The sequence below is a fragment of the Carlito syrichta genome, unplaced genomic scaffold (assembly GCF_000164805.1).
Source record: "Carlito syrichta isolate Samal-C Ts95f unplaced genomic scaffold, Tarsius_syrichta-2.0.1 Scaffold310396, whole genome shotgun sequence".
NCBI classification, from domain to species: Eukaryota; Metazoa; Chordata; class Mammalia; order Primates; family Tarsiidae; genus Carlito; species Carlito syrichta.
The window spans coordinates 264,375-273,868 of NW_007254492.1; the positions used below are offsets into that span (position 1 = coordinate 264,375).

Sequence of the window (9,494 nt, forward strand, 5' to 3'; positions counted from 1 at the left end):
CAACTCAAAAAAAAAAAAAAAAAAAAGCTGTTATCATAGACATTTTAAAACCTATATAAAAGTAGAGAGAATAGTTTAATGATCACCCATGTATTCATTACCCAGCTTCAGCAATTATGAACTCTTGGCCAATTATATTACATCTACACCCCTCTGTCTTCCTCAACCAGTCTCTACCCTGTCCCTCTGGGCTGTTTTGAAGAAAATCAAGACATAATGTTATTGCATTTACCAGAATGAAACTAGACCCCCAGCTCTCATCATATATAAAAACCAACTCAAGATGGATTAAAGACTTAAATGGAAAACTTGGAACTATAAAACTACTAGAAGAAAACATAGGTAAACTGCATGACATTGGTCTAGGCAATGATTTTTTGGGTGTGACCTCAAAGTACTGGTAACAAAAGCAAAAATAGACAAATGGGATTATATCAAACTAGAAAGTTTCTATACAGCAAAGGAAGCAATCAACAGAGAAACACCTACAGAATGGGAGAAAATACTGTATTTGCAAACCATATGTCTGATCAGTGGTTAATATCCAAAACGTATAAGGAGTTCAATAGCAAGAAAACAAAGAACCTGATTTTTTTAAGTGGGCAAAGGACCCAGCTAGACATTTCTCAAAAGAAGACATAAAAATATCCAACAGATATATGAAAAAATTTGCAACATCACTAATCATCAGGGAAATGTAAATTAAAACCCCAGTGAGATGTCATCTCATGTCAGTTAGAATGACTTTTATCAAAAAGGTGAAAGATAAGTGTTGGCAAAAATGTGGATAAAAGTGGTCTCTTGCATACTGTTGGTGGAAATATAAATTGTACAGCCATTATGGAAACTAGTATGGAGTTTCCTCAAAAAAATAAAAAATAGAACTACTATAGAACTACTGTATGATCCAGTAATTCCACTACTGGGTATTTATCCAGAGAAAATGAGTCAGCGTATTGAAGAGATACTTGCACTCCCATGTTCATTGCAGTATTATTCACAATAGGCAAGACATGGAATCGACCTAAGTGTCCATCTGCAGATGAATGGATAAAGAAAATGTGGTATACAATCACAACAGAATACTGGTTAGCCTTACAAAAGAAGGAAATCCTGCCATTTGCGACAACATGGTAAACCCGGAGGACATCGTGTTAAGTGGAATAAGCCAAACACAGAAAGGCAAATACCGTATGATCTCACTCAGATGTGGAATCATATATAATTGAAGTCACAGAAGCAGAGTAGAATGGTGGTTACCAGGGGGCTGGGAGTGGGGGGGTTGGGAAGAGCAAAACAAACCATTGCATTTATGACAGCTATTGTTCTGCTTTTTGCCAATATGATGAGTGAAAAACTCTTCTTCTGCATGGTTCTCATTTACATTTCTTTTATTATGAGTGAGGGTCTGCGTTATCATTTGTTAAGCGCCATTTGTATTTTGGTCTCTATGGACTTTCTCTTCATAGTCTTTCAAGACTCTCCCAGCATTATTCTGGGGTGGAGGTGGGCTGAACCCCACCCCAGGTGTAAGGTAGGGAGGCAGCAGGGAGGGAGGAAAAGAGAGAGAGTAAAGCGGGGAGGGGTGTGAGTCTGGGAAGAGGAGGGTGGCAGGCCTTTAATGGGAGGTAACAGAACAATCCTTCTCTCCCCCAGGTCCTGTTCCTCCCAAAGAGCCTAGGGAAGGCAGAGCAGACCTTCATCATCGTGTGTGACAACTGCCAGATAAAGGAACTGGTGATTGTAGGTGGGCTTGCGTGTGTTCCAGGGGTCACTTACTGCAGTGGCCTGGGCAGTGGCACAGCTGTGCCCGCCCTGGGTTCAGGAGCACATGGAGGGGTGCTGCAACCTCTGGGCATCTGGTCTAGTTTGGGACCTTGGAGGCCCACGCCAATGTGGCTGCAAGTCAGTCCAAGGAGCCTTCTAGTGAGAGACAGATGAAAACCTGGGGTGAAATTTTCCACTATTTTCCTTGGAAACTCACTGTCATCCCCTTTAGGGAACTGACAAGGACTCACTTGTAAACAGAGGCACCTCTAGGTTTTTGTATGGTTAGAAGGGACACCCTGCTGAATCGCCCCAAGATTCCCTCCCTCCCTCCTTCCTTCCTGTCCATCCATTTTCACTGGGCAGGCATTAACTGAGTACCTGCTAGGTGCTAGGTTCTCAAAATCACCTCCTCTTGGTCTGTGAAGATGTGAGGACATGAATCTGTATGCTGATGGCCCTCCTTTCACGCTTTGTACACCTCCGGGAATCACGGTCAAGACCAGCTAGATGTGGATGGTGGTGGGGATTCCATGGAGGCCTTGGCCAGAGGCCTGATTTCAGTCCTAGTGAAACTTCATAACGTCCCTGTCCTCCTTTGGCAGGAATTGGGCAGCTGGTTGCTTTGGATCTGATCTATATTTCTGGTGAAAAAAGTCAACCCGACCCCGGAGAGCTCACAGACTTAACAGCCCAGCATTTCATACGATTCGAGCCTGAAAACCTTCTGTCCACAGCCAGGAAACAGCTGATTATTAGAAATGCTACGTGAGTGACCCTTGTGCATGGCCCGATCATACACCCCCTCTCCTTCCTCACCCAGCTCTGAGTTCCCAGTGAGGCAGGAGGTTCCTTCCAAGGCCTAAAGAGGTAGGGGCATCTGGGCACAGAACGAATCCAGAATGGATGGAAGAATCCAGGTTTACACGGTCCATCATGGTAGCCACTAGCCACATGTGGCTATTTAAATTTAAATGTAAATCCATTAAAATTAAATAAAATATAAAATATACTTCCTCAGTGATGCTAGCCACATTTTAAGTACTCAGTAGCTATAGGTAGCTAGTGGCTATCATATTGGACAGTGTGGATATATAAGATGTCCATCACTGCCAGAAGTTATGTTGGATAGTGCTTGCTGTAAGTCACCCTGGACCATCCCTAGCCAGGAACAGTTTACCAGAGAGATCATGGCATGCCCGTGCCAAGTCCCAGGGTCAGACACACTGTGGTCTATGGGTTCAGTTCTCATTGCCTTTTATTTCCTGACCAGCTGCTGAGTACCACCATTACTCCAGAACAGACCTCAGGGAGCCTCCCAGCCAGGGCTGCCCTTGGGACTCCAGGCATTATAGGATTCTGTCACCCAGCAGAACAAGAGACTCATCTGCCATTCCTCCCCTGTGACAACTGCCTGTCAGTAACATGTCTGGAGTCCTGCCCCTCCTACTGCCATGAAATTGTCATTGTCCCTGTTGGCAGCCAGGGCTCAGATCCTTCTGGACACGGCTGTCCTGGAAACCCACAGCTAGAGAGGCAGAGAGCAGGGGTGGGTTTGATGTGGCAGGAGACACAGCAGATCTTCCTGATATCTGGGGGACTGCCTGGACCCCTCCAGTTTGATGATCGGAGCATGATTTTCTGAGTTACCATTTGTCTCAAGTCACCATGGCCCTGACCTATGGGTGGAAAAAGAGAGGCTCTCTTTTATGGGCTCCAGCTTAGACTCCCTGTCCCACCCGCTGGCCCTACTCAGCTTCCCCAGGCTCCTCCACGGGGAGGACTGGAAGGCTGACCTGGTCACTTCCTGTGCTGGGTCCTTTCTTGCTCCCTTGGCAGACCAGGCATGGGATGGGACACCCTGGTCCTGGCAGAACTGGGATGTGGTCTTGGACCCACTGCCCAGCATCAGTGTTGCCCCCCCACCCACGCAGGCACGTGGAGCTGACCTTCTACTGGCAGATCATGAAGCCCAACCTGCAGCCCTTAATGCCTGGAGAAACCTACAGCATGGACACCATCAAATACCACCCAGATGAGGAGACTGCCTTCTCCATCATGCCCGCAAAGGGGGTTCTCAGCCCCCACACGGACCACGAGTTCATCCTGAGCTTCTGTCCTCATGAGGTCAAGATGGTGTCATCTCAGTAGCCACATAGACTTATGGTTGGGTCATGACATTTTGGCTCTCTGCCCGTATTCCTAATGAGATTGGGCCTGCCGAGGTACCCAGCCATCCTGCTGGGGCCAGCACTTAACTAAGACTGTAGCTGGAGCATGTGCCTGGTGTGCCTAGTCCTGATTCCAGACAGAACCCATCTGCAGCAAGACCCCATTCTTAAATCATCAGCTCTGGGCGTCTTCCACACTTCTACTGTGTCAAAGAGCATCACCGTCCCTGTCCGTCCCACAGCAACCCCTAAGAGCATAAGATGCAGGACCCTGAGGTCCAGCTTTGCACAACACGAGCCCCAGTGTGAGGGAAACCCTATATGTCACAGGCGGGCAAGGGCGGAATTCAAGCTGGGCATGAAAAGAACACTCCAGGGCTCTTTCTATGGGCTTGGTTCTAAGATGGATAGGTCTGCCTCTGCATCCAGCATCCAGCCGCCTCCCTGTCTGTCCTGGGAAGGTGTGGTGCTTCAGACACATCGAGGGCATCACCAAAGGGCAATGTCAGCATCAGGAGGGCCTTTCCTTCCTGCTCCCAGACCTGCCTTGTACAGGCTCCTGAGTCATGGCTCGTGGGGAATAGGTGGCAGGGGAAGCAGCCCTGAGTTTTTCAGAAGGTGCTTCTGGTGGCGAGGCCAAGGGGAGGAAGAATTCCTGCCATGGCCCCAGCCTTCTCCTGGACAGCCTGCTGGAATGCAATTGTGTTTTCATGGCTCTGTGTTTGTCTTGCAGCTGAGGGCTTTTCACAGTGTGCTCCAGATGGTGCTAGAAGGAGTCCCAGACCCCATAAAGTGAGTGGGCCCTGGATGAGGGACGGGTGACTGGGCTCTCCCTCCACTTGGGGATTCCTCTGGGGAAGGCACCAGGCAAGGGAGAATGAACAACCTGACCCTAGCAGGCTTTGGGGAGTGGGAGTGTTTTTGCCTTGCCCTGGCAACTTAGGCCTGGAGTAGGTTCAGCGTGTGAGCTCACTGCAAGCCACCCCGAACCTGTGTCCCAGACTCACTGCTACCCTTGGGCAGCTTCTGGTGTGCCCTGCTGAGGGGAGGTTTTGCCCATGGTGTAAATGGTCAGGGTGGGTCTCAGGCAGCCTGCTGTAGAGAGCCCAGGCTGGAGTGCCCCAGGTTGGACCCTGGAGGCAACGGGCTGTGCCTCTGTCCCAGGCCTTAGGCTCTACTGCTGCAGCACTCATCACCTTTCAGGACACTGGCTAATGCCTCTGATTTGTATGTTTGGGGTGGCAGGAGTGAGGGGTGGTGTGGGGGTGTGGGAGGAGAGGGTGCTTGGGAGCTGTGGGTTGGGCAGTGTTTTCTCTTCACAAGTCCAAAGATGTGGGATAGAGGCAAGAGCATGCTCCCGGCTGCGCTGGTTCTCCGCTGACGGGGGCCTCGTGTTCAGTTCAGAATCGGAGAACATGGGACACTCCTCATACTCTGTGGATAATGTGATCGTCCTGGAAATCGAGGTGAAAGGCTCAGTGGAACCTTTCCAGGTTCTTTTAGAACCATACGCCCTCATCATCCCAGGGGAGAACTACATTGGCATAAACGTGAAGAAGGACTTTAAGGTAGGGCATTCTGTCTCCTTCCTGGGCTGGGTGCGAGGTAGGGAGGATAGAGCTGGAAGGTGTGGAGCAGCCACTGCATGGACGCTGAGGCTGTGCCCCTGAGCCCCACTTGGCTTACACAGGTGCCTGGGCCAGACATATCTGTCTTCTTTTTTTTTTTTTAGCAGGATTTATTGAGAGGACAGAAAAACTCCCACAATGGGAGGGGACCTGAGGGGTTGCCCACGTCTGTCTTCTTTTATCAGCTTTCTAGAATCCTCTGAGAGTTAGGGCCATGGAACCTGTTCTCATCTTTGGCAGAATATGGTGCCTGTGTATACTGCAGCATGGAGTGAGGGTGCTATTGGGTTGGGAAGTCCATGGTTTTGGGTGGCCTGGAATTATCTGGGAGGTGTCCAGTGGACCCTTGGTGAGCCCACAACCCCACAGTCCTTCAGCAGGTACAGAATTGACATGAAAGGCCAGTACCATACCTGGGCAGCCTGGATTGGGGTGTGTCTTTCAGATGTGGAACAACAGCAAGTCACCCATCAGATACATGTGGGGAAAGATCAGTGACTGCCACATCATTGAAGTGGAACCCTGCACAGGGGTCATAGGTACCCTGGGGACTGCAGGAGGGGTTGTGACCTGCCAGGGGCTGACTGGGGGTGGAGTCTTCAGAGCTTAAGGGACTTGGGAGGGTTCTTGGTTCCTGGCTCCAGCCACAGCCTGGGATATGTGGTGAATGGAGAGGTCAATGAAGACCAGTCATCTGGGCCAACCATAGAAGGACACTGCTGCCAGGCATGGTGGCTCACGCCTGTAATCCCAGTACCTTGGAAGATGGAGGTGAGAGGATTACCTGAGTCCAAGGGTTAGAGACCAGCTGGGCAACTTGGAGAGACCTTGTTTCTACAATAAATAAAAAAATTTAACCAGGCATGGTGGGGTACACCTGTGGTTCCAGCTACTTGGAAGGCTGAGGCAGAAGGATTGCCTGAGCCCAGCAGGTCGAGGCTGCAGTGGCTGTGAGCGTGCCACTGCACTCCAGTTTGGGGAATAGAGTGAGACTCCAACTCAAAGAAAGGAGGATACTGCCCCTGCTTCTCTTCTCCACCTCTTACTTTGCCTCTCTCCCAGAACCCAATGAGGTTGGTGATTTTGAGTTGAACTTCACTGGAGGCGTCCCTGGCCCTGCAAGCCAGGACCTGCTGTGTGAAATAACAAACTCGCCGTCACCAGTGGTGTTACACATTGAGGCGGCCTTTAAGGTGCTGCAGGTGGAGGCTGGGCAGCTGGGTGGGCCCAGAAAGGTGGCAGGGGTAGGACACAGAACCCATCCCCAGGTGGCCCAGTGACAGGCTCCTCTGGATGTCTCAGGGGCCTGCCCTCATCATCGACATCTCAGCCCTTCAGTTTGGCCTGCTCCGCCTGGGACAGAAAGCCACAGACTCCGTCTACATCCGGAACGTCAGCCAGCTCCCAGCCACGTGGCACATGAAGGAGAGCCCTGTCTGCCTTGAAGAAAGGCCTGAGGATGTAAGTTGGGCACCAGGGGCTTTTCTGGTGCCCCCTACCCCCACCCAACGAGACAGTTGAACTTGAACTTGTGTTAGGTTTCAGCAGTGAAACTTGCACACGCACCTTCCGATCAGAGCTTTGAGGCTGGGAGAGGGAAAGGCCACTGGTGACTTTGACCTGGCGGTGCCTCTGTTTTCACCATCACTGAGGCAGCCAGATTTAACCCCACACCCGTGGTCCCTGTACCTTTTTCTACCATTGAATTCAGAAATAGGACGGGGGTTTCTCCTTCATCAGCGCAGTCTGTGTCAGGAAGAAAATGGGCAGCTGAGTTGGGCGAGAAGCCTCCAAGACTGCTGTTGCTAAGGGCCACGTTCCAGCCTCTGCCTCACTCTCCAGAAGATTCTGGCCCATGCCTGCAGTTTGAATACCTGCCACCAGGCGGTGCTTGGACACTGGCCTGTGGCCCAAACCCAGAGGCTCCCAAAAGGAGATTCAAGATTCGTTTCCATTCAAATAACACTTTTCTTTTCACTATAAAAGTAGAAAAAAGTGACTAAGTATTATTGTAATCATATTTAAATTGTGTCATCACATTTAAATACGATGGGTGATCTGGAGCAAGGCAAAGTCACAAAGCATCAGTTACTCCCTCACTGCTGCAGTGAGCTGTGGGTCACAGCCTCTTCATCACCCCTGAAGGCTGCAGCTCCCCAGTCATGTGTACCTGTGAGACCCTGGCCAAGCCTGTTTGGTGACTGCACTCTCCCTCTGGCTGCTTCCTAACAAGGTCCCCAGCCTGCTTGCCCACTTGCCTTCTGAGTCAGAACACTGCATGCGTCTCCTTCCTTTCAGAAGCGGAGGAAGACAGCCCAGTTCCCTTTCTGTGGGACTTTCCATTCAGGACACCTTTGCTCCTTTACCCAACAGCCTACTGCTCTGGTTGGGTGTTTTGAAACTTTAGATGTGAATAACAATTTGGATCGACTCACCAAGGCCATTGCCAAGTGCCTGTTACACAGGTTTGGAGTTAGCATTTTCCCTCCCAGGGCTCCTTGGTCTCCCAGGATGGGGCCTGGAACCATAGAAGATCAGGGCCGGGACTGGGAGTGGGTGGTATCAGTATCTTTAGTGTCCACATTATGTTTAGGCAGGAACCTTTTCTTCAAATGAAACTTTATGAGGAAGCCAGTATAGAGAATAAAGCACGAGGGCCCTGGCCACCCAGAGATGCCCTTGTAAGGTAGGCATCCGACCCCATCCTACCTCTCCTCACAGCCCAGTCCCCTGCACGTCCCAGGAATTCCCGGGATTTTCCAGAGCACAGTCTGAAGCTTACAGATTTCAGCCAACCTCCTCATTTGGTGGAGGAGAACAGGAAGGAGTGAGGCTTCCCCAGAGTTGCACAGCTAATAGGGAGTGGCATTATATCCCACCCCTGTTCTCTAGTTCCCAGTCTGTGTTGTTCTCCCACTGTGAAGAATGACTACATTTTATAATGGAAACAATTGTCAGTTTTACATTATTTTAAGATTTATGTCATCATTGTTGATGAAAGCTGCTAAACTCAGTAAAATATGTAAGCTGGTTTACTCAGAGCCAAATATGAGTGACCTTGGCTTGTGACATCTGTCCTCAGAAGGTCCTGAAAATGTGCACCTACTCTGGTTGCATTGTAGCTTGGTTATATACATTTTAGGAGGACAGAAAACCATAAGTCAATACATGAGCGTTTACATTGGTCTGGGAAGACAGGATATCGCTAAAAAAGGGCTTGCAAGTTATAGATGGATTCAAAGGTTTCCTGACTGGCAATTAGTAGCAAGAGTTGGGCTCTCAACTGAGGAATTTTGAAATCAGCTGAGATGTCCTATTGAGAGAGAGGGGTGGAGAAATTCCAAGTTTCTTAATATGTAGATGAAGCTTCATAGGTGGCAGACTTCAGAGAGAATAGGTAAGTGTCTTAAAAGGTGACCAGAATCTTGGAATCCCCAAGAGACAGCTTTATAGAATCATAAAACACTTTGGCTTTCCTTCTTTATTTTTATATGATGTTATGACAGAGTCAGATTAGAAAGTAAACTACATCATCTAGGAAGAGTTAATAAAAAACCTGTTCCCCAGGTCCTTAGTTAGGAACTTGGCAAGGTACAGAAAAAAGGTCAGAGTTTAGTCCTCATTATCAAGGCTGATGGGAATCTTTTCTGCAGTTTTCTGGACTCTATTCTTTTGAGCTCTCAAAACCAATGTTGGGATTTGGGGTTTGGTAGATACTCTCAGGGTAAGGGACGCAGAGCTACTGAAACCCATGCCAGGCTATGGCCACCCCCAGAGCTCTAGGCCTCCAGGGGAGATACACACAAGTAATCAAGACAAAATAAAGCAAAGTGCCTCTTTTTTTAAACATATTTTTTATTTTAAAATTGTGGGGTACAGTTAAGGGTTAGGTATACAAATATGCATTGTGCAGGTACCCTTGTTGATG

The 9,494-nt window shown here is 49.1% G+C and overlaps 1 protein-coding gene across 2 annotated transcripts in view; it reads left to right on the forward strand.

The window, feature by feature from the left end:
• DLEC1 (deleted in lung and esophageal cancer 1) overlaps window positions 1-9,494 on the forward strand; it is a 68,566-nt gene that overhangs the window by 30,276 nt on the left and 28,796 nt on the right. For both annotated transcript variants that reach the window (XM_008068338.1, XM_008068339.1), the window contains exons 11-18: window positions 1,657-1,747; window positions 2,373-2,535; window positions 3,702-3,894; window positions 4,672-4,730; window positions 5,338-5,506; window positions 6,012-6,105; window positions 6,629-6,759; window positions 6,869-7,027. In XM_008068338.1, the coding sequence (XP_008066529.1) occupies window positions 1,657-1,747; window positions 2,373-2,535; window positions 3,702-3,894; window positions 4,672-4,730; window positions 5,338-5,506; window positions 6,012-6,105; window positions 6,629-6,759; window positions 6,869-7,027 (1,059 nt within the window). The remainder of the gene's footprint in view (window positions 1-1,656; window positions 1,748-2,372; window positions 2,536-3,701; window positions 3,895-4,671; window positions 4,731-5,337; window positions 5,507-6,011; window positions 6,106-6,628; window positions 6,760-6,868; window positions 7,028-9,494) is intronic.